The sequence below is a fragment of the Mobula birostris genome, chromosome 16 (genome assembly GCF_030028105.1).
Source record: "Mobula birostris isolate sMobBir1 chromosome 16, sMobBir1.hap1, whole genome shotgun sequence".
NCBI lineage: Eukaryota > Metazoa > Chordata > Chondrichthyes > Myliobatiformes > Myliobatidae > Mobula > Mobula birostris.
Window position 1 is genome coordinate 24825762 of NC_092385.1, and position 24919 is coordinate 24850680.

Below are 24919 nucleotides of genomic sequence, written 5' to 3' on the forward strand. Positions count from 1 at the left end.
TAAGCTGGCTCATCGCTTTAATCGACACGGAGTAACGAAGCTGAGCACAAGCTCAGTTTCCACTCTCAGGCTTCGACATAGTGTTGGCCCCCAGTGATGTCCGTTCCTGAATTCTCAAGAGTCAGGTTCAGAAGATTGCAAAATTGCTAGTTTGATCAGACAGTTCAAAAGTACATTTCCTAAGGGGAAATTATAGACTGCAGATTGCAGTGGCCGTCACTCACAAGAAGTAACACACAGAAAATGCTGGGGGAAATCAGCAGGCCAGGCAGCATCTATGGAAAAGAGTAAACAGTCAACGTTTTGGGCTGAGACCCTTCAGCAGGACTAGAAAAAAGAGATTAGAAGTCAGAGAAAGAACTTCCCCTGACTTATTCTGTAATTCTTACTCTGACTTCTAATCTATTTTTTCCAGTCCTGATGAAGGGTCTCGGCCCGAAACGTTGACTGTTTACTCTTTTCCATAGATGCTGCCTGGCCTGCTGATTGCCCCCAGCATTTTGTGTGTGTTACTTTGATTTCCAGCATCTGCAGATTTTCTCTTGATTGTAGTTCACAACAAGCATATTTAGTAGAGTATCTAGTAGTTTTGCAAGCTGCCCACAAAGCATCGCCAGCACCATTTTGGATCAGGCAAACACATGTTAAACAGATAAATTCAGACAGAAGAGACTGTAAATGCTGGGATCAGGAGCAAGATAACAAACTGTTGAAGCCACTCATTTTGGGTCAGGACCCTTCAAATGAACTTAAAGATAGTCAGTATTATGTCAGGAGATGAAAGGGTGGAGGAAGAACTGGCAAATGATAGGTGGATCCAGGTGAGGAGTGGAAGAGTAGAAAGAGCAACAGAAGCTGAAAGAGAGAGAGAGAGGTGATAGATGGAGACAACAAGGGGCAGCAAACAGTGGAATCTGATTGGAGAGGAAGGTGGAGCATGGAACCTAATGAGGGAAGTGGGAGGTGCAGGTGGGAGTAGTAGGGGGAGGAGACCTTGTTCGAGGAGAGCTTGCATGATGCACAAATGGAGTGGTTGCTGTTGGAGGGGAGGATAAAGAAATACAGTGATTGGGTGGGTTTGGCTTAGATGGATCAGGAGGAGAGAGAGTTAAGGGACCGAGAGGAGTAGGTACCTGAATTTGGAAGAATTATAAAAGGTAAACATGCTTTTCAGAAATAAAATGCCTGATTTAATTTGGATTGTTTAGAGTTACCATAAGAATTTTAACTCTACACTGAGGAATACTGCTAGGAGTGAATTCAATTGTTTTATTAAAAAATAGACATGCTCTAGTGTTCACTCTCACTCACCCATGTCTTACAATCATCATTTCATAGGTCTGGATCATTTTGGCCAGGAAAGGCTTTACTGGTTGCACATCCCACTTCAGGCAGCATTCGGCCATACATTCAAGGAAAAGCTAGATGTAAGAAAGAAACAATTTTTTTTATGGAAGAAAAGATGGGTATAACTTTCTACAAGTGTTTGGCAATGTAACATAATATTACTTATATTATGTTTTTCCACACTTCTAGAATCCTGGAGTTGTTACAATGTAGTAGGGGACTATTTTCAGCCCTGCAAGTTATTTTCTTTGTGCTGTTGAAAGTTCTGACTGTCTCTGTTTCTGTCACAGTTTACAGACAGTGAATTTTAGGTCAACTCATTTTCTGTATATAAAAGGTTTCTGCCTAGATACTTCCTATATCACTGACCCTTCATTTTAAATGTGTGCCTCTGGCCCTTAATCATATGCTAATAGAAACAGATTTTCTCTAGTGAACCTATTGATCATAACTTTATCATGATATTGTTCATTTCTATTAAAATTTCTTCTTTTCTTCTTTAGGAGAACCCTAGTATCTCTATTCTTACACCTGGTTGCTGAAATCCCTCAGCCTTGAAACATTGTAATCTGCTGTCAACATGAACTAATTTACAGGCATGTCACTGTAATTATCGGCGAGGTGGTGGTACGTCTCTGACAAAGGAGGTGTAAGGTGCTCCTTCTCTCCACTAGCCCGCAGATCACCCTTGGTCAAGGTGTAGCACCTGCTTAGTCCCTCGATCAGGGTCACATGAAGCCATGAGAGCAGGTGGTGGATGGTCGTGCAAGCAGCTGGTACTCACAAATCCTGGTTATGCGACCACTGACGCCAGGCAGACAATCTCTGAAGAGTATTGGTAATGGCTGGGGTCACCCATCTTGTAAGGACATGGCCCAGAAGAATGGCAAACCACTTTTGTTGAAAAATTTGCCAAGAACAGTCATGGTCATGGAAAGACCATGATCGCCCATATCATACAACACAGAGCATAATAAATGAACGATACAATCACCAAAAACAATTCTAACCTGGTAATCAGCTTCAGGAAGTTCGACTCCTGGAAACAGATCACTTGTGATACCATTGAACAATGGAATATCGTGGGATAGGAACTTGGGCTCATTTACATCTTTGATTGATCGCAGTAACTAGAAAATAAATGTTTTGTTTAAATTATTTCAACAGAACCACTACAAGTTCATCAAAAATACACATGAGTACATATCTCTAACACAGGGGTTCCCAACCTGGAGTCCATGGACCCCTCAGTAAGGGTTCATGGCATAAAAAGTTGGGAACAACTGCTCTAGGATAAAAACGGGCATTTTAAGTGCCTCTAAAACGTAAAATCTCATTTCATAAACTTCAAAGTTTTCCTACAACTTTTGATGAGAGAGAAAAGGCAGTGCTGACTTGATAAATGGAGACTTGTTTGTAATACAGATCTTGTATTCAGAAATCACTTGTAATTGACTATGACTAAAAGTGCCATGATTGTCATCTTTTTTTTTTGGTGTGTGCCTGCGTGCCTGCAAGTCTGTGCGTGTGCATCTGCGTGTCCATGCGTGCGTCCATGATGATGTCTTTTTCATGGCTTTTTACAAGGCGCAGAACGAGAGAGAGACTGTGTGGCGCGCCACTCCTCACACAGACATTTTCGCAGTATTTTTCCCTTTGTTTTACGAGGCTGAGTTGTGATCTCGACACTCAACCCAGCACGGATGGAAAGCCTATTCGGGAGTGGACCCGACTGGTTTCGAACCCAGGAACCTCCGCTCCCAGGTCCAGCGCCAATGTCATTGCGGCACCAGCCGGCCCATGATTGTCATCTTCTAATTACTCTTGCAAAGTTCTCAAAGGCAGTAATAAAATCTCAAAGACTATCTTAAATATAATAATAAAATGGAACATATGCAGTAGGTAGACAATACTTAAACAACTCACCAGAACATCTTCATTCTCCGCGGGGAACTTCAGCTTTAAGTTGCCAGCTGCAACTAAGACAGCTTTCACTGCACGCATGCCGTAATCGTAGTGGAACTGCGATGAAAGCTGCTCTGAACACAACCTGTATGTCATCACTATTTTCACTGACAATGGCTTGGCATTAAGGAAGCCATAGGAGTACAGAGAGATTTCAGCGATCAGTGCATAGTTAGGAACCATCATCGCCACTGTCCGGAATAGAACCTGAAGAACAGAGAAGTTCCAGATTTAGAAATCATCAGCTCCCACAGATTCTGCTTCTACCACCCTGTCAGTCAGTTGATTCCAGATCCATTAAGATTTATTTCAGGAGAAGAATTTTTTTTCTTGCAAGTTCTATTAAATAGGAACAGTTAACATATTTTAATGGTAAACATAATTTTTTTATCAGCCCAACGCTTATTGGTACAAGATTTGAATTTTCAGGTGCTCACTTAGAAAGTTATTGCCAGGCTGCTGCTGGATATGAATTTTACTGGGGCTTTCTTCTCTAATTCTGAAATTGGTTCTACTGACTTCAAAGGCGTGAACATATGAGGCAGTCTCGCTACCTTGAGACACTTAGCATTATCAACCAGAGATAAGTTTCTAGGTAATGGAGATTTTTTTTTGAAAAGACAAATTTCTTAACCAGGTGACATAGAAATTTCAGTAATTTTATATTCTGCGCAATGGTAGTACAAACATTCACAGTTAGATAACTAACCAACATGAAGACTTTGCTATTAAATTCATTGAGTGAGTCAGGCAAAAGAGTGATAAGCTTCTGAGTTTCTGAATATGACGTCTACATGACTTTTACATCGGGGCGCATTGGTTTAGCCTGCAGGCTCTAATGAAGAACTTACTTCCCTACTTCCCCTCTCAAGGCCTTTTTTTAGTGGAGGACTATACAGGGACAGTCCCACTAAAATCACCTGACATGGCCCACATCAATTTCTTCTCAGCCACTCTCAGCAATTGTTTCTCCTTTTTCACGTCTTCATAAGCAGACAACAACATGCCACTTTCTCATTCCCAGCATCCTGATCAGACATCAAAGGCTCATTTGGGGTCTGAAGAAGTTATTTGCTAGAGGTCTATGCCTTGTGGGAAAGGGGGTGTGGAAAATTTTAACCTCAATCAGAAAACTGAGGCGAGATTGGTTTTATGAGAATTGCTACAGTAGGAGGAGGACTGGGACCAAACTGAGTGTTGGACATTGAATGATCTCATTTATTGTATGTTCTGCTTTTGAAATTATGTCCACTATGCAAGGGTGTACCACAGCTAGAAATGGCTGATCAAATTTATACACAGAAATGCAACTCAATCCAGGCATGGACACAATCACGTTCTGTTGCAGAAAAGCTTGGTTTTCGATAATACAGTACCATAAAATAAAGAGAGTTACTGTTCCAGATTTCTAGTCTTATATGCCTGATACTGGATACTTAAAATAAGATAGACAACAGTGATGATTGTGGAATCTGAATATTTAACCTTTTTTTATTTTTGTTTTCTAATGCTCCACTTTTTTGAAAAACACTTGGTTTATACCCTAACCAAAAGCTTTCCTCACTGTGAAAAAGTCAGATTCATGTCAGATGTCAGTTTTGGACCTCACTTTATTTTACAGTGACTGACGTCAATGGAGAAAAAAAAATAGATTGAATGTGAAATTGATTTCCAACACGGATTTTTATCCAGTGAGAAACTCTTGTCCTGTTAAGTACTTCTTTATAGACATAGAAACATAGAAAATAGGTGCAGGAGTAGGCCATTCGGCCCTTCGAGCCTGCACTACCATTCAGTATGATCATGGCTGATCATCCAACTCAGAACCCTGTACCAGCCTTTCCTCCATACCCCCGATCCCTTTAGCCACAAGGGCCATATCTAACTCCTTCTTAAATATAGCCAATGAACTGGCCTCAACTGTTTCCTGTGGCAGAAAATTCCACAGATTCACCACTCCCTGTGTGAAGAAATTTTTCCTAAGCTCAGTCCTAAAAGTCTTCCCCTTTATCCTCAGACTGTGACCCCTCGTTCTGGACTTCCCCAACATCAGGAACAATCTTCCTGCATCTAGCCTGTCCAATCCCTTTAGGATTTTATACGTTTCAATAAGATCCCCCCTCAATCTTCTAAATTCCAACGAGTATAAGCCTAGTCGATCCAGTCTTTCATTATATGAAAGTCCTGCCATCCCAGGAATCAATTATGTCACAAAATAAGCATATTTAAAAAAAAGAAACAGATGTAGGTCATTACACCATCATTCAATAAGATCATGGCCAATTTTTCGTCTCGGCCCCATTTTCTGATGCCAACCCCATATGTCTCAATTCCTTTAATGCCTAAAACCTTATCATGTACAAAGTCCTTTAGGGAGGTTTGCAAAATGTTTATGACTCACTAGGTGAAAATGTTTCATCTTAACTCTATCTTATATTGGTGACTGTTTTGAGACAATAAATGAGGCAATAAAGATTAGGCAATTAAACTTTAGTTCAACTGGACCAGTTTGGCAAGTTACAAAATGAGCCAAACTGAAAGAATCTAACATGGTTGAACTGAAAGTGTCTGAACCGAAAGAGACAAATAGGACAGGTTGGTGACATCTGATAAATCCCAAAGAACTGAAGAGCTAGAGCATATCCTAGTTCTTCAGGTGGCAAGTATAGAAATAATTGATGTTCTGGTTGTCATCCTTAGAATGGTGGTTTGCACGTGCTAACCCACTACAGTATTTGAGAAATGAGGGGAAATGAAATTACTGAGCTGTTAGCCTAATGTTAATATTAGGAAAAATGCTGGGAGTTAAAATAAAAGATATAATAACAGAAACTTTATGGAATAAAAGCATTTAGCAGAGGAAAATGGACTCATGAATGGAAAATCACAATTGATGAATCTGCAGTTATTTGATGAGTAAAAGAGATATTAGAAAACCAGTGGTATTCTGAATTTTCACAACAAAGGTCGTTAAACAAGGTTAAAGCCATGCAATTGTAAGGGAAGACTGTTGTAATATACTGACATACAGTATATAAAGACACTTCTCTACACTACGTTACACCTGTCCCTTCTTTGCCTATTATGCCGGTCTGCCCAAGTCCTTCTGCAGACTTTCTGCTTCCTCAACACTACCTGCCCCTCCACCTATCTTCATATCATCTGCAAACTTGACCACAAAGCCATCAATTCCATCATCCAAATCATTGAGATACAGCGTAAAAAGAAGCGGTCCCAACACTGATCCCTGCAGAAAACCACTAGTCACCATCAGCCAATCAGAAAAGGCCTCCTTTATTCCCACTCTTTGCCTCCTGCCAGTCAGCTAATCTTCTATCCATGCGAATATCTTTCCTGTAATACCATGGGCTTGTATCTTGTTTAGCAGCCTCTTGTGAAGCACCTTGTCAGAGGCCTTCTGAAAATCCAACCAAACAACATCCACTGACTCTCCTTTATCGCTGGGCACTAGAGTGTCTGTACATAATGTGGCTCTGACATGAAAAGATAAAGTAGTGGTGGTGGGGGATGTGATGGGGTGGGTTAGCAGGTGGATGTGTTGATCAGCCTTATTGCTTGGGGAAACTAACTGTTTTTGAGTCTGGTGGTCCTGGCGTGGATGCTATGTAGCCTCCTCCCTGATGGGAGCGGGACAAACAGTCCACGAGCAGGGTGGGTGGGATCCTCCATGACATTGCTGGCCTTTTTTCCAGCATCTTTCTGTATATATGTCCCTGATGGCGAGTAGGCTGGAGCCAGTGATGCATTGGGCAGTTTTGACTACCCATTGTCAAGCTTTCCAGTCCACTGCAGTGCAGGTTCCGTACCATGCAGTGATGCAGCATGTTAGGATATTCTCTCCTGCACATTTGTAGAAGGTTGTGAGTATTGATGAGCATAGCCCAGCTCTCTTCAGCCTCCTAAGAAAGTAGAGGCATTGGTGAGCTTTCTTGATTATGTAGGAGATATTCTGGGACCAAGATAGGTTGTGCAACATGTGCACTGCCAGGAGTTTGAATCTGCTCGCAGTTTCCACTGCTGTGCCACTGACGTTAAGAAGGGTGTGAGTGTTGTGAGTTCTCCTGAAGTCGGCAATCATCTCCTTTGTCTTGTTAGCATTTGGGAAGAGGTTATTTGCTGGCACCAGATCTTGAGCTCTTCCACCTCCTCTCTGTGGGCCATCTCATCATTGTTGGCGATGAGCCCCACCTCTGAATTCACAACCCGTATCAACAATTCGGCTAGGAGGATCAAATATCATACTTCAAAGTTTGCTTATGATATTAAACTAGGAAAGAGAATGAAAATTAACAGAAAGTTTTGGGAGTTGTGGACAAGCTGAGGTGAAAACAAAACAGATGTAAAATGAAGTGAAAAACTTTGAAGTCATCCACTCAGGAAAGCAGAGCACATTTTTAAAATGATGAAAGATTGAGCAGGGCTGATGTTCAAAGGGATGCTAGATGTGCTCCTACGTGCATTAATTAAAGCCAAAATGCAGGCAGCAGGCAATTAAGAGGACAGGTGGTAGGTTAGCCTTTATAAAGATGAGGGTTTGATTGCACAAATAAGGAAATCTGATTATATTTGCATTGAGCCTTGCTGAGAACAGAGTACTGTTAACAGAGTTGGTCTCCTTACCCTCAAAGGAATGTATGACAATAAAAGCTTGCTTAAGTACATGAAAGGAAACAGAGAAGTCCAAACAAACATACTTCACAAGAGCTTATGTGTTGATAGTAATAGACTAGCTTGAGTAGAGAACTGACTAAACCAAAGGAAACAGTGAGTAGGGATAAGAGTCAATTTCAAATTGGCAACCTGAAACTGTAAAAATCAGTGCAGTGGCCAGAGCTACTGCATTTACAACATGTATTAGTTATTAAAAGGAAAGGGTGTGTGTGTGTCCATGTGTCCATGTGTGTGTGTTGTGTGTGTGTGTGTCCATGTGTGTGTGTTCTTTGTGTGTTGTGTGTGTGTGTTCTGTGTGTGTGTTCTTTGTGTGTTTTGTGTGTGTGTTCTTTGTGTGTTGTGTGTATGTGTTCTTTGTGTGTTGTGTGTATGTGTTCTTTGAGTGTTTTGTGTGTGTGTGTGTGTTCTATGCATGTTGTGTGTTTGTTCTTTGTGTGTTGTGTGTGTGTTCTTTGTGTGTTGTGTGTGTGTTCTTTGTGTGTTTGTGCATCTGTGTGTTCTTTGTGTGTTTGTGTGTGTGCGTTCTTTGTGTGTTGTGTGTATGTGTTTGGTGTGTGTGTTGGTGTGTGTGGGGTGTGTGGTGTGTGTGTTCTTTGTGTGTTGTCTGTGTGTGTGTGTGTGTGTGTGTGTGTGTGTGTGTGTGTGTGTGTGTGTGTGTTGGTGTGTGTGGGGTGTGTGTGGGGTGTGTGTGGGGTGTGTGTGGGGTGTGTGTTTGGTGTGTGTGTCCTTTGTGTGTTGTCTGTGTGTGTTTGTTCTTTGTGTGTAGTGTGTGTGTTTGTGTGTGTGTGTTCTTTGTGTGTGTTGTGTGTGTGTGTGTGTGTGTGTGTGTGTGTGTGTGTGTGTGTATGTATGTGTTGTGACAGGACCCTGAATTACCCCTATGACCTGTGCTCATTTACCCCTATTAGCTGTACTTTTGAAAAGAGAGAGTTATTTACTACTGATAGCTTGTTTGTAAAAGAGAGAGAGAGAGAGAGAGAGAGAGACAAAGACTAACGGCTGGACTGGGTTGGACTGTCACTTTAAGGCACTGGAAGTAACTGTGGATTTCTACTGAGTTGGAGTTGGAGACAGCACCGAGCAGCTCGTAAGTTGCTATGGTGACTGAAGGCAGTGTACCTAATGGACACTCGATGTTATGATTTTCGGCAGGTTGTTGACAGTTTCTTCAAGGATTTTTGCCTGCTTGCATTTCTTCACAGAGAGAGGAAGGAGGAGTTATTTGAATGACAGTTGATGCTCAGCATGGGAAGACAAAATAGGAGGTCAGATGATAGACCTCAGACACATGTTCTGGACACTGAATGAGCATTATTGTGCCCGCAGGAAAAGTGGGTTTTGGAGGATTGATCAGGCGGATCAATCCATCGCTCTTGCAGTGGAAAGAGGAAAAGGGTTGACTGGTGGGGAGTTGTCCATGTGTCCACCCCCGCCTGGGGGATAGCTCCATCACAGAAAACAGGTCCCCTTTGTTAAAGTCACAGTCGGTGACTTTTAAAGGATTTCGAAGAACAACGAGAAGATCAATGGCGTCAGCTACCCTGAAGACTCAAATCTCTCCTTCTCTCTCTCTCTCTCCATCACTACTCAGCTAAATACCATGAACTGAACTGAACTGAACTTTACTCATCATCGTAAGACTGTATCTTTTTACCCCTAGACTTCAAGAAGCTTGGTTTTTCATACATATATTTCCACACTTATTGATTTACATATATATAATCATTGCTAACCTGTTTGATTTATCTACATTTATATTACTGTATTGTGTAGTTACTAATAAATATTATTAGTTTATAGCAATACTGGACTCCAAAGTGTTTTCCATCTCTGCTGGTTCTTTATTCCCATCACGGGGTACATGACAGTGTGTTCTTTGTGTGTTGTGTGTGTGTGTTGGGGTGTTGGGGTGTGTGTGTGTGTGTGTGTGTGTGTGTGTGTGTGTGTGTGTGTGTGTGTGTGTGTGTGTATGTGTGTGTGTGTGTGTGTGGGGGGGGGAGGTAGAAAGGTGGGCAATCTGTGAGAAGGATTCAAGATGTTAAACAATTGAGAAGTAAGTGGCCTGTAAGCTGGCAAATGGAGTCCAATGTAAGAAAGAGACTTTGGGAAGCCAAATGGAATGAAGGTTTGTACTCCAACAAGGCTGGAGTACCTAGCTAAGTAAGTCATACAACTGTACAAGGCACTAACAAGGCTACATCTGGGAAACTGTAAATGGTTTCAGTCCTCTTCTTTAAGGAACGATGTACCATCATTGGTGGATGTACAGAGAACTTTCACAAGGATAATCATAGGAACGGAGGGAAAGTTCTTATAAAGAAAGGATGAACAAACCGGGTTTGTCCACACTGGGATTTAGAAGAATGAGAGGTGATCTTGCTGAGACATTAAAATATCTTAGCAGGCTTGATCTGGTAAATTTTGGAAGGGTATTTCCCCTTGTGAAATAATCTAGAACTAGAGTGCATAAATTTGGAGAAAAAGGGGTTCCCATTTAAGAGAGAAATGAATGGAGATTTCCTCTCTCAAAGAATTGTAAATCATGGAAATATTTTGCCCGAGCAAGTTCTGAAGGCTGAATCCTTAAATATAATCAAAGCTGAGAACAATATTTTTTGATCAGTAAGGGATTCAAGGATTATTGGTACAGGTTGAAAATTGACTTGAGGAAAGTTGGATAACTCAGTGGATTCCAGTTAACTGGGCCATTGGTTAATCAGGACAGTCGCTTATTTGGGACAAGTTTTAAAGAACAAAAACTAATCGAGAAAAAGCCAGGATTCCGTTTGTTTATTTAGACACCATGCCATTTAATTTGGGGAGGGAAGTGTTGCCACACAGTTTCTAACTAGTGTCAGTAGCATACACTGGAGTGACCGTCAGCCCCTACACTGTAATAAGAACTGTAATAAGACAATTTAGAACTGTTCTGTTCACTGTGGCTTCAAACATTCAGGCTTAGAGATGCCAGGAACAGCTGGGAATGGAAATGAAATGATTTCACTACTTCAACCAATGAGGAACTACGGAGAATTTGAAGGTTTGGAGGATACAAATATCAACAGCATTGCATGAAGGCAGTTCATTATCTGCACTAGGAGTCTGCTCTGATTTTGTTCGTTTATCGTCAAAAGAACATGACACAGATGAATTCCTCTGTCGATAAGTGTTAAGATCTAATACACAGTTTTATAATACTGTAGTGGTTATTGGTAGTGTCCTAATTTGTTCTGTATTTCATTTAAATACATAATTGCCTTTATGATTTGTTGCTCTGTTCTGAAGATGGAAAGGCCAGCTGCGGATAGTGCTGTCCAGGTTTTTTCTGTGTTTTGGATTTGGACTTTGGACTATAGACTATTTTTCAGTCTTATAGTTTTAGTATTCTGTGTACTTTGTGCATGGAGGGTTTTTGGGGGTCAATGAGCCTGATCCATTTTATTCATTCTTTTGTGCGGGAGGTGGGATTTGGGGGTTGCTGATCGTGCTGCTTTTCTTTCTTGGTTTCATGGCTACCCGATGGATTAAAGAATTTCAGAGTCGTATACTTTAATAATAAATGAACCTTTGAATTTGCTACTCTGTCTTTTTCATACCTTTTTTAAACTATTTCCATGAAACTTCAGCTAAATAGAGCAAACGCTTAATTTGGCCAAAATGTACTGCCCCCGCTGGGCCTCAATTAACCCAAACCGACCGTATATGACCTTATTGAATAACAGATACGGCTTGAGGTCCAAATGACCTGTTCCTATTTCTTATAGTCTTACTGTCTTCCAGACTGCAACAAAGAATATCCACACCACTTTCAATCTATACTGTTTTACATTAGAGACAGGACTGACATTATTTTATCATTTTTGTCATGGACAATAAAATCAGCACAAAAGATCTTGGGTTTCACTCATATTGCAATGATCCCTGACTTTTTGGATGCTGTCAAGGGCAATCATGTTCTGTTGTGGGTTCAGGAGTTACTCTTTGCATAAATGGCTTATATCTCTACTCAGGAACTCAGATTCAGGTGTTAAAAGTTGCTACAGCTGGATTCATAATTCAGCTAGAGGCTTTGTCCTGTAATTAACCTCTAGGTATTGTATAAAAATAAAATAGCTTGTACCTTCAGGTTGTCAGGCAATTCTGAGCGTCCTGCATACCCTGGATTCATTGTAATAGCAACAAAGCAATTTGGATTCAGTCGCAGTTCAGTCCCCTCAAAAACGAAGGTCTCAAGGTTGCTTTGTTTTGCTCTTTGGATGCAGAGGATCTGCTGAGCCACCACAGACAAAACTTCCAACTCAATACGATTAAATTCATCGAAACATGCCCAGGCACCGGAGGAGGCCAACCCCTTGAAAAACTGAAAATAAAACAATGCTTTCACAAAAATTGTATTTTACATAACATTCCACAGAAGTTTTATGGCAAAGAGGTAATAAGGAAGATATTACAGTGCACCTTGTGATCTCGATATTAAATGCAGCGCCGATTCAATTCACCTGGCAACCTGACAGAGCTCGGCAAAAGAATACAGATGGGTCACATGAATGAGTAGCCTTTTAGAAAGTGAAGCTGCAGTGAATAGAGCACTTGGAAAACAACCTATTAAGAGTTAATGGTTTTCCCAACGTGGAAAATTGTGAACCAATTTCAGTCGGCAATGCTCCAGGTAAGCATTGCATGACACTCATTTTGCAGCCTAAATGGCAGATGTTTTATATGCGCAGACATCTGTCAAAGCCAGAAGTGCTGCCTTTAATTTAATGAAATGGTGATTCTCATAGATTCTCATTCTTTATTCATAAAAGTCATTGAAATTTAACTGCATTGTGCAATGCTATTCCTCCAAAGGGACCACAACCTTGTTGTAGGGTCTGGAGGCTTGTGTGCCTCAATGACCTGGAGGGCTATGTTGGCTGGAGTCAGGGTCTTGTGCTTTGGTTCTTGATGGGGTCACTCATGCCAAACAGGTCAGACTAAGAGTGGTCCACTGGTCCTCCAGGTTCAGGGGTTCAGCTCTGTGGTAAACCATGTATATATGTTGTAACTCGGTTACCTGTCTGGACACACCCCTCTGCTGACTGCCCCTGTGGCTCCTCCCACAGAGTCCTGTATAAAGGTGTTCGCCTTGCCCCTCCCCCTCAGTCCGGGGCAGACACTCACTGTGGAGGTCGTATTGTACAGCGAATAAAAGCCTTTCAGTATTTTACCAAACCTCAGTCTTTTGGAGTAATTGAAGGAGTAATTTTATACGCTGTACAATACGACCTCCACAGTGAGTGTCTGCCCCCGGACTGAGGGGGAGGGGCAAGGCGAACACCTTTATACAGGACTCTGTGGGAGGAGCCACAGGGGCAGTCAGGGGAGCCACAGGGGCAGTCAGCAGAGGTGTGTGTCCAGACAGGTAACCGAGTTACAACATATATACATGGTTTACCACAAGCTCAGGGCCAACAAACAATTGTTACAGAAACAACAATGAAGAATCCTTCTGCACAGACAGAGCTGGACGGTCTTCATAGCGACCCTAAACACCAGCGCGTAATGGTAGTAAGTAAATAAGCAATGCTATTATACCTAGAAGTATATTCATATGAAAAATTATTGGATGCTACATGAAAAATGGTATGCTATATCAAAAGAGAAAAGCTGGGCAGGCAGTCAAAAATGGGAGGCCTATCCAGAATCTACCTGTTACCATAAATTCCATGCTCACTCTGAAGTAAAAATAGGTTCAAGCCTTTAAAAGCAATTTAGCATCAATGGAAATGTTTGACTGCATATGCCATTCTTCAGATTAAGGTGCTAAATTGACAGCATGTTCTTTGAGGAGGAAATGTGAGCTTTCAGGATTCTATTCAGACAGGAGCAATTGAAAACCTTTATCCTCTTCTGAACCCAAATCATCAAAAGCCATTCATTCATCGTTAATTATTGGCCTTTCTTCACACAAAGTAGGTGCACTGTTTAGTTACATCGCAATAGATCCCGCACTTCAAGGTAACTGAACATAAAAGGCTTTGAAGTATTTCTTAGGTGACATATCAAAGCAAATCTTGCTTTCTTGTACCCAAAAAAATAACCCCCAGCCAAAACCTACAATTTACACTATAACATCATTCAGTTGTATCATGAATGAATTTTGAAATTCAAGTTACTTTGCCCATAGCAATGTAGTCCAGCCCATCAGAGCAGTTGAAAACAACACATTGTACAGCAACTGCTTTGGCCAAGTCTTTAACTGATTCCGTCTTGCCAGTCCCTGCAGGGCCTTCAGGTGCTCCTCCCAAGTCCAGGTAAAAGGCTCCAATCTGTCAGAAAGAAAATGGTCCAGTCAGTGTTTTCTCCGCATGAGCTCGGGTGTGTTACAGTTATTTTAAAGTCACAAAAATAATGTTTGCTGCTAACTAACTATTTAAACTCCATTTTCGGGGATAATTGAAGGAAACACAGCAATCATGCTCTTCCATTATCAAATAAAATTGGAGGGTTGCAGATGTTGTTCCATTATTCAGGAAAAGGAGTAGAGATAGCCCTGGAAATTATAGACCAGTGAGTCTACTTCAGTGATTGGTAAGTTGATGCAGAAGATCCTGAGAGGCAGGATTTACGAACATTTGGAGAGGCATAATATGGTTAGGAATTGGCATCATGGCTTTGTCAAAGGCAGGCCGTGCCTTACGAGACTGATTGAATTTTTTGAGGATGTGATTAAACACTTTGATGAAGGTAACTATATAACAATTACAGCACAGAAACAGGCCATCTCGGCCCTTCTAGTCCGTGCCGAACTCTTACCCTATCCTAGTCCCACCGATCTGCACTCAGCCCATTACCCTTCAATCCCTTCCTGTCCATATCTATCCAATTTAACTTTAAGCGACAACATCGAACCTGCCTCAACCACTTCTGCTGGAAGCTCGTTCCACACAGCCACCACTCTCTGAGTAAAGAAGTTTCCCCTCACGTTACCCCTAAACTTTTGCCCTTTAGCTAAGGTAGAGCAGGAGATGTAGTGTATATGGATTTCAACAAGGCATTTGATAAAGGTACCCCATGCAAGGTTTATTGAGAAAGTAAGGAGGCATACAGGCTGAAGTCTCCTCTTCTCTCCAGTGAACTGATGTCCCAATACACCTGCACTGCAGTGGAATCCATCCAAATGGCACAAACCTCCTAATCCTAAGGCTTGGAAATCTGCCAAATGAGCAGCTGTGAATGCAGTGATCCTATTGAAATGAGTAGGATGAAACAGCTACCAGATAAATTGGAAGTAAATTATTTTTTTAATCAGGTTGATTTAAATATATTTAATTATTTGTTTGTTAAGTGCATATGTTTTTTATTTTTAAGTATTAGTTTTATTATTTTAATAATTCTCACCATTGTTAAGTGTCATGGAATATTTTTCCATTTAAATACATTTGGTGAGATTGAAAACTTTTTTTGGGGGTGCAGCCAGAGTGAAGCCTTGTGCTGAGCTGGCTTCACTGGTGAAGTATAAGGGGGCCAGAACTCAGCAGGAAAAACTGTATGGTCAAGGTAAGGCCAAATTTGGAGTATTGTGTACAGTTCTGGTCACCGAATTATAGGAAAGATGTCAACAAAATAGAGAGAGTACAGAGAAGATTTACTGGAATGTTACCTGGGTTTCATCACCTAAATTACAGAGAAAGGTTGAACAAGTTGGGTCCTTATTCTTTGGAGCATAGAAGGTTGAGGGGGGACTCGATAGAGGTGTTTAAAATTATGAAGGGGATAGATAGAGTTGACGTGGATAGGCTTTTTCCATTGAGAGTAGGGGAGATTCAAACAAGAGGACATGAGCTGAGAGTTAAAGGACAAAAGTTTAGGGGTAACATGAGGGGGAACTTCTTTACTCAGAGAGTGGTAGCTGTATGGAACGAGCCTCCAGCAGAAGTGGTTGAGGCAGGTTCAATGTTGTCATTTAAAGTTAAATTGGATAGGTATATGGACAGGAAAGGAATGGGGGGTTATGGGCTGAATGCAGGTTGGTGGGACTAGGTGAGAGTAAGTATTTGGCACGGACTAGAAGGGCCAAGATGGCCTGTTTCCGTGCTGTAATTGTTAAATGGTTATGTGGTTATATATGGTAACCCACCTTCTGTGCTCAGTCAGTCCAGCAGTCAGAAGATCCAGGCCACTGTTACTCTGGCCTCCACTGATACATTAACTGAGCTAAAGGAATAAAGTTTCAGAGGGCAGTGTCTGCCTGAGCTTAAGTCCACATGTAGCATTATTGATTTTGTGGAGCAGACAGATTGGTTATATGTATAAAAGATGCACCAAGAGAAAAAGCTCTCATTGAAGAGGAACTATACCATTTTCTGGTTATTCTATCAAGCTACCCTGAGGTTACAGAAGGGACCTGGAAAAAGCTCCTAGAAGTCTTAACATCTGCATCCTATATTTACATTTTTAAAATTGGACTAAGTTTAAAGAAGCTGCAAATTTACAGTCCATGTTTATGACCTTACCAACGTGCGATAACATCGATCAGTCAGTGGAGTAATCACCAGCCGTGGGGAGTTACCTAGGTACTCATAAGCATATTTGACATTGCAGTTGATGATGTGAACTCGGACATTCTCATTTGTCCAGTAATATCGAAGTTGAGCAAGCCAGTGGAAGTCAGTCTGGTGTGAGACTTCTGTTGCAAAGAATTGTTAAAATTACTACAACAGAACATAATATATAATCATACTGAAATTTATGTTCTCATGTTTATTTACAAATTTTAGGACAAACTGCTGCAAACCTTTTTCAATTAAGCCTTCAACAACGTCTCTGGCATGTACGTCAATGGTTACTAGAGCACCAAGTGTTATTCGAGTCTGTTTGGAAAGCTTTCCTCTCACCAGCTCCACAATATCATTCAGCTGTTGCTGAAGTTTGGCGATGTATTTTTTAAGGCCCTAAAAACAAAAAAATCTTGATGATTAATATTTCTAAAGCTATTGGTGTAATTTGTTTATTGAACACTTCCTAGATGTATATCAAAAAGATTTCATTTCAGAGCTTTGGTCTGGTGTCATACCTTTACGTTACTAGTGCTGAAAAAAGTAACTACAAACTAACATCAGAGCAGTAATATGCTACAAACTAGCATCATCCTATCATATATTGTCTCTGAAACTCATTTCATTCATTAAGGTGAATAAAATGAAGGCAATGTCTGTGGAAAGGTGAAAATTCACATTGACTAAATAAGGTGAAAGGGGAAAGGTGCAAAACAAAAGAGATAGCAATGGGGCAAGAAACAAATGACGTGTTAGGAGGAGTTATGTAAGATTCATTACCAGCACCTGTTGTTGATGAAAAAGGGTATTGTGGTTATTAAAGTATTGAAGCCCAAGGGTTGAAGTGTTTCATCCATTTGTGGAATGAGATCATCTCTTGTCAGAGTAATTCATTGCCCATCCCTAATTGCTCTCATGAAAGTGGTGGTCTATGTTGTGAACATTTGAAAATGGTGCTACTTTTAACAGAACTAATTGGTATCATAGCCCATTTCATCAAGAATTTAGTAGTAACCTATATTACTGTTGATATATTGGCTAAACTAGGTAAGGACAGCCCGTTTCCATCCGCAGTATGTTGGAAGCTGAGTTTGCAGTGGCACTCAGAAGTAGAATCGAGGTGGCAAGTACATAAATTGTATTTATGGACTGAGTATATTTAACAAAGCAATCATCCAATCTGCATTTGTTCTCTCCGGAGTAGAGGAAACTGCATAATGAGCAGTCAACACAGCAAGCTTAATTGCCAGAGGTATTTAAATTGCTATATCACTTGAACAGATGAAAAAGAAAAGAGTGAAACCATGGAAACTGCATCCTCCGAGCTTTTATGAATAGTTCACTTAAGGTGGCAAAAGGATCTCTCCAAGAATGTTTATGAACAAAGCGTGGCATGAAGTCACGGAGAAATGCTGCTGCAGATTATCTAAAGCTTAGCCAAAGCGATAGACTATGGAATGATTTTTAGGAAGAATGGAGGTGGACATGGAGGGAATTACTGCTGCTGATGTCAATCAGTTAAGTTCAGTGATAATCAAGATGCTAGAATTTTAAAAGCATAAGATCCTGGAGGGTTTTAGTTCTGACATCAGTGGAAGAAGAACAAGTGTTGTGGGGTAAGGGAAGAGTGGACCTAGGTCTTGTAGAAGGATAGGTCTATTGGTAAAGTTGAAAGGTAAGAAGAATGAGAGTGTGACTATATCTTTAATATTCTCTGGTAAGCGGTCACCATCATTAATCATACATGTCTCAGTCCTATTTCTTGGCAGCTGTCCTGTCAACTGCCAAGACCCTGAGCACCCTGCATTAAAGGAAGTGAAACAGTGTAGAACCAGTTTTAAAATACTATACCCATGATCCAACTTGAATTGCATTCTCAACTTCTACTGTCCAGAAAATCTGGGATACGCAAATTACAACTTGACCAGGCCAACTTATTACCCATTCTGTCCTCTTCCTCTCTGGGTAGTCCTACAGAAACACGAGCAACAGTTATTATTGGAGAAAATGACACACGTTCACAACTTTAAAATGTTGGTTGATAAAGATTATTCTTGTGAAATATTTCAATAAAACTGTTCAGTGGAATACAGTGCCTGGGGTACTGAAGCAGAAAATTAAGTTTCATACAGATCTTGAATCTAATATACTCAATTAAAATTGATTGGTTAGAAGCAGAATTTATTTTTAAAAGGTTTCAATCTCCATGCAAAATTATTGTGTGTTAGAACGTTATTGGCCAATGTGCAGACAAGAATAAAACATTGATCTTTTAAGATGATAAATACAAGAAAATTCAAAAATCTTCCATTCAATAACACTGACACAATTCACAATCACACTAACACAAACTTCTGTCAAGGCAAAGACTAAAATTACACATGTTACATTAATTTTCAAATTCCACATTTCTCCACTGACGCTTAATACTCATGACTTTTAAAACAGATTTGCAGAAAGATTTCAAGGATGTTGTTACAATGTCACTACGCAGTGTGCAGCGGCCACTCCAGTGAATGATATCTGTTATCTGTCAAGTAGGGTGCCGTGCACGATCCTGATTTGATGGAGACAGATGTGAGTGTACAGAGGAACATCTGGAGAAACTTCTGAAATGCCTTCTTCGCTGCCGCTGCTACTGTGTGATCCAGAATCTCTGGAGGAGAAGGCCCCGAGTCCTTGGCTTTGCTTGTTGCTCAGCGGCTGGGGCAGGGTCAAAGCACTCGGCAGAGACGGTGCTCAGTGCTCGGTGTCGGAGGGCTGGTCGGAGGCTCGAAGTTTTCAGATGGATTCAGAGTTGGCTATGGTCGGGTGCTCCAATGCATTGGCAGTTGTCGGCGCCTGGAGGTTTATGGCAGGGAGAGTTTCTCCCTTTTGCCACCTGCTATCGAGACTATCGGGAGTTGCTCGGAACCTTGAGACTTTTTTTTACTGTGCCCATGGTCTGCTCTTTATCAAATTATGGTATTGCTTTGCACTACTGTAACTATATGTTATAATTATGTGGTTTTGTCAGTGTTAGTCTTTGGTTTGTCCTGTTTTTTTGTGATATCACTCTAGAGGAACATTGTATCATTTCTTAATGCATGTATTTCTAGATGACAATAAACGAGGACTGAGTGTCCTCATAATCTAATCTAATCTAATCTAATCTAAATGATCTTTCTGCTGCCAGATATTTTGCATCTGAATCCTACAATTTATGCATGTTGATTCTGTAATTTTCTTAAACAATTTGCACCCCCCACTCATGTCATTGACCTACTCTGATATCAGAGATTCTTTACTGAGCAGTGGTGACCCCAAGAATTAATGTCACTGAAACTGAAAAGTAGGTTGTTAGATATTCTCCGGATGGAGATGGTCCTTGCCTGACACTTGTGTGATATGTACTGTGGGTTACATCCCATATATCAGCCCATGTCCAAACCTTTCTGGATATAACTAACATAGTTTCATTTTCTGCAAAATTGTAAATGCAGTTGTATGTTATGCATTCATTCATGAACATACATAGCTTCGGTCTAATGATGGAAGAAAGGTAATCAAAACAGCTAAAGATAATTGGACATCAGACAGGCCTCTAAAGAACTCCTGCAGTAATGAAATATTTTCATTTGTACAACACAAAATAATCTGCAGATGCTGGGGTCAAAGCAACACTCACAACAAGCTGGAGGCACTCAGCAGGTCAGGCAGCATCGGTGGAAAAGATCGATCGACGGTTCGTTCCTGACGAAGGGTTCCAGCCCGAAATGTCGATCGATCTTTTCCACTGATGCTGCCCCACCTGCTGAGTTCCTCCAGCTTGTTGTGAGTGTTCATTTGTACAAAATTCTTCTCCAACCCATAGCATGACTTCCTCCTGATTCTCATTGACTTCCATTTTATCAAGGTTTCCTAACACCATTTTTGGTAACGGACAATGAGGTTTCCAACCCAGTGTACGGTTGGTACACTTGCTTTCCTTAATTCTTCTTATGTGTTTAAACAAAGAGGAGGGTATAAAAACAGAAGAAAGTAGGGGAAAATTAAGCCATCTGGTGCCTCAAGTTTGCCCTGCCATCCAATATGATTATGGCTGACCAGTTCCAGACATCAATGCCTCTTCTGTGCTACTTTTGCATAGGTCAATCTACTTCTTCTTTAAATATTTCCAAGTGCCCAGTGTTCGAGCCTCTACAAACCTTGGGTAAACAGAATTCCAGAGAAGAAATCCTTACGTGCCGTAGTTATAAATGACTGCCGCCTTCTCGGCAGTTCATTCAAGTGCTTCCTCGAATGGAAATTATTTCATTTGCCAAGGAAAGCGATCATTAGGATATTTGTCCTGAAACCATGATATATAATCTTACCTGTAGTCACTGTTGAGGACTCACAGAACTACTCTCTTCTTGTACTGTAAATCACTATTTAGCTTCCACACGTTTTTCCACCGGTGGAACAAGATCTCACCATGAATTGTGATGGTGGAGTCTGAATTTTGGGTTGCAAGTTGTGATATTATGAGTACAATTGCCAGGTGTATCTTTAATTAATCAATGGAACAATTTTCCTAACTTAAACCCTAGTCCTCAGAAACTCGAGGATTAGCTAGGAGTAACTTTTCTGCAGTCAACATCAGACATTCAGTCCAGTTTCAGTTCATTGTGTTTCAACTTGGCACTGTTTGATACAATTGAATGGCTTGCTGGACTATCTTAATGGGCAGTGGAGAGCATAGTGTTATGGGGATTGAATTATATAATGGGCAGAGCAGATAATGGTAACAGAATTCCTTTCCTGAAATATAAATGTGGGCATAAATTTATTAGACAAGTTATATGCATACCTTGTAAAAACTAAATCAGAGTTGTTGAAAAGGAGAAAAGCAGAAGTAAAAACCAGAGCAAGTTATAAAGCAATCACCTTTGGAAATACCTTGAGGAAAAAATAATTAATTGACTGTTTTATATTTGCTAAATACTCTGATTCTATATATAAAACTCAACAGCATATGAGGAAAAATTAGATATACCTGTCGTGATTGGTCAATGACATCATGAACACTTCTTAGCATGACATCTTCCACTTGAACCAACCATTTTTCAACAGCACCTCGAGCTTCAGAAGTTGAAATCCTTTCAATAAGTTCAACCCTTTCGCCTTCACTACTGAACATAGCATTGATATCCAGGTTAGGAAGAAACTCCAGCCTGTTAATACCCTCAAAACACTTCTTGAGATGGGGTTGAACCCTCAATGGATCTTTGGTTTCTGAAAGGATTTCGAGCATCTCATCATTAGAGAGAAAGAAAAACCTAGAAGCATTAAAAATATTATGTTAGAATATTACAGTCTTAAAAATTTTACTTTCATATTGTACTTCTATAGACAAGAAAAGTCCCAAGGCACTTTACACGCAGAGAGAAAGTGACACCAAGCTGTTAAGGAAAGGAGCTGGAGTTGAAGATGAAAGAATTGTTGAGAAAATGGATTGTTAAGAGAGGTCTCAAAGGAGAAGAGCAAACTAAAAAGACAAACGAATTTAGAAATTCCTCTCCTGCAAAGTCTGCTTTAACATAACAATTGAGACATTCCATTTGGCTGCTTCAGTCCTTTATATTGCCAAATGCTGCAATCCCAGTCTCTCACTTTTCTCTATTTCCTCTCCTATTCATGTTTATACTATTCCGAAGATTGGTATTCACAAGACCAACCTCTTCTCACAGAAGAGTCCATTCAGCTTTCCCTCCTACCCGTGTTAAATAATATTAAAAGTTTTGTCTGCTTAGGCTCTCCTCGATTACGTTGGTGTTTTCATCAGACATCTATCTTATAAACCTGCCCTTCACCCTGCATGAAGGACAGCCAGACTGTTCAGCTACTATAGCTGCGGCCTCACAGTACCAGCAACCTAATGTAGGTTCCATCCTGACCTCTGGTGGTGTCTTTGTGGAGCTTGCACATTTTTCCTGTCACTGCATCAGCTTCCTCTGGGTTTCCACCACGTGCCAAAGACATGCTGGCTGATAGGTCACTTGTAAATTGTCCCTGAAATGTAGCTGAGTAGTAGAATCTGACAACAGTTGGCAGATTTATTGAGAATAGATTATAGGAAAAATAAATTGTGGATTACTTTGTAAACTGGCATTGATTTGTTAAGCCAATGTAGCTTGTGCATTCATTGTTATCTGCATAGTTCCTAATAGATTGATTATTTCATTATTTATAACGTACCGAGGAAAGAAGAGACGCTTCTTCTCCAGGTAGGCATTTAGTCCTTTCATGATTTTTTCCAATAAACGGTTACAATCCTGCAGTTTGCTCAGCAGTCCTGTCATAGCCGTCGCTGCCAGAACCTATGATGATGAATAGAGCAAACAAAGTGTCTGTACCAGGAATATTAGTTATTTGACGTGCTCGATCAATATCGATGTATTGCATTACATCTGTAAAATACCTTAGGATTTTTAACACAGTGCCTCATGATATCCTTCCAGTTCCTGTCCACAGTCTGAAAGAGTCGTCCCTCTTCTGGCATTTGTTGCATAATATCCTCAGAGGAAAATATGGGATCTAGATATAGCCATTGAGCCTGAACTTTTAACCATTCATCAATAGTTTCTTGAGTGTTAATCAGACGCTCCTCCCAATTCTTAAGCGTTCATGCAAAACAGGAAACAGGTTGAAATAATGATTTTAAATATTTTGTTCTGCATCCTTAGAGAGAAATATGATAATTATGATCTAATTACTTAAATTAAGACAAACTTATTACACAAACTATCAAGGAAGAAAATATTCTCATTGGCAATATTAGTTTATTATCTCTGCAGTTCAAAAGCTGACGTACACATTTCAGATATTAGCCTTTATATCATTACCGCTTAACATGACAATTGTCCACCTTTCACCTTACCACATCAAACTTACTGAAAAAATGTATCGCATGACTATTAAGGTACAAATGATTCAAAATGCAGACTAACAATATTATTTATAATACTATTAAGAAGATTGTTAATGTTATAAGATCGTTTTGAACTTTTATGCTTTTATATCTTAGGATTGACATCACCTCAACATAACTTAGGAGGACGATGGCGCCTAACAGTTACTCCTTTGCTTGCACCTTCAGAAACTGCTCTATTTCTATCTTTAATATCTCTAGTTTTCCCTTTCAGGGTTCTTTTGAAGACCCTGACCTGGACTTACACGCTGACTTTGGTTCTTTGTGGGAATGGGACCTGCTCTCAGGGTCTCACGATTGGCTGCTATTCAATATACTAAGAACGCGGCCTAGAAGACTGGCGCACCTTCAGGGTTCCGGGATCTCGTGGCTCTGGAGGTGGGCGGACTCAAGGTCAGTGCCTCCGCAGGAAATTGGTGTGTCATTGGGGCAGAAGATCAAAAACAGCAAGCTGGCTGCTGGCTGTGTGCCCAGAGACTCGAGCTCTTTGGGCACAGAGCTTGGAAAAAGCGAAGCAACAGACTTTTAACATCGTAAATCAGCGAGTGGTTTGTTATGTCTCCCCTTTCGCTGTGAAACAGGGATACCTCTTTTTCCCTTATTAGGGGGAGGGGGAGAGGGGGAGAGAGGGAGAGAGAGGGAGAGAGGCACTGTGGTGTATTGAACTACCGGGTGAACAAGTAGTTTTTGGGGTTCTGCAAGTCTGTGTTTTTATTGATGCTATGCTGCACACTTGAGTGCTCAGTGGGGGGTGGGCATCAATTATTCTTTGCTGGTGGGGGAAGGGGGATCGTTGCTTTGCTGTTGCTTATGCATGGTAGGGGGGAGCTGGGAAGGGGGGGCTTTAGGATTCTAACATTTAAACTGTCATTCACTCTTTGGGGCACTCCTGTTTTTGTGGATGGTTGCAAAGAAAAAGAATTTCAGGATGTATATTGTATACATTTCTCTGACATTAAATGTACCTTTGAAACCTTGAAACATAATCCAGAGTGTATTTCTACATGCCTAGGGAAAAAGTGCTCATTCAATATAGTCCAGAGTTTGTTGGTATCTCACTGTGTTGGTAAAATTCAATGTCAGTTTCAAATATCTCAAACAATCTCATTAAAGCAGAATTCCATCAAAGCTATTTGGACCATCTTAATTCATTCGGACTGAAGATTTTTTTTAAATTCCAACTTACAATTCTAATCATTCTGATTTCATTGTTTTCTAACCAATCTAGTTCAAGCTTAGGGTAAACATACACTATTGTTCTAACCATTACTCTTTTGAATAAATATCCAAATCCTATTCAAGCCATTTAATTTTTAACATTACAGATTTTATTTGAGGAATTAATGATGGAAATAGACACTGTCCAATCATTAGTAAACCATTTCAACTGTTATGATGAAGCTGCTGAGGTTAATTTTATCTA

The 24919-nt window shown here is 40.5% G+C and overlaps 1 protein-coding gene across 5 annotated transcripts in view; it reads right to left on the bottom strand.

Annotated features, from left to right (window-relative positions):
* dnah12 (dynein, axonemal, heavy chain 12) overlaps positions 1–24919 on the bottom strand; it is a 176619-nt gene that overhangs the window by 81214 nt on the left and 70486 nt on the right. For all 5 annotated transcript variants that reach the window (XM_072280429.1, XM_072280430.1, XM_072280427.1 and 2 more), the window contains 11 exons: positions 22987–23181; positions 22764–22885; positions 21562–21844; positions 18396–18515; positions 16784–16940; positions 16503–16675; positions 14163–14315; positions 12125–12364; positions 3274–3519; positions 2358–2477; positions 1312–1421 (listed from right to left, as the gene is read on the bottom strand). In XM_072280429.1, the coding sequence (XP_072136530.1) occupies positions 1312–1421; positions 2358–2477; positions 3274–3519; positions 12125–12364; positions 14163–14315; positions 16503–16675; positions 16784–16940; positions 18396–18515; positions 21562–21844; positions 22764–22885; positions 22987–23181 (1919 nt within the window). The remainder of the gene's footprint in view (positions 1–1311; positions 1422–2357; positions 2478–3273; positions 3520–12124; positions 12365–14162; positions 14316–16502; positions 16676–16783; positions 16941–18395; positions 18516–21561; positions 21845–22763; positions 22886–22986; positions 23182–24919) is intronic.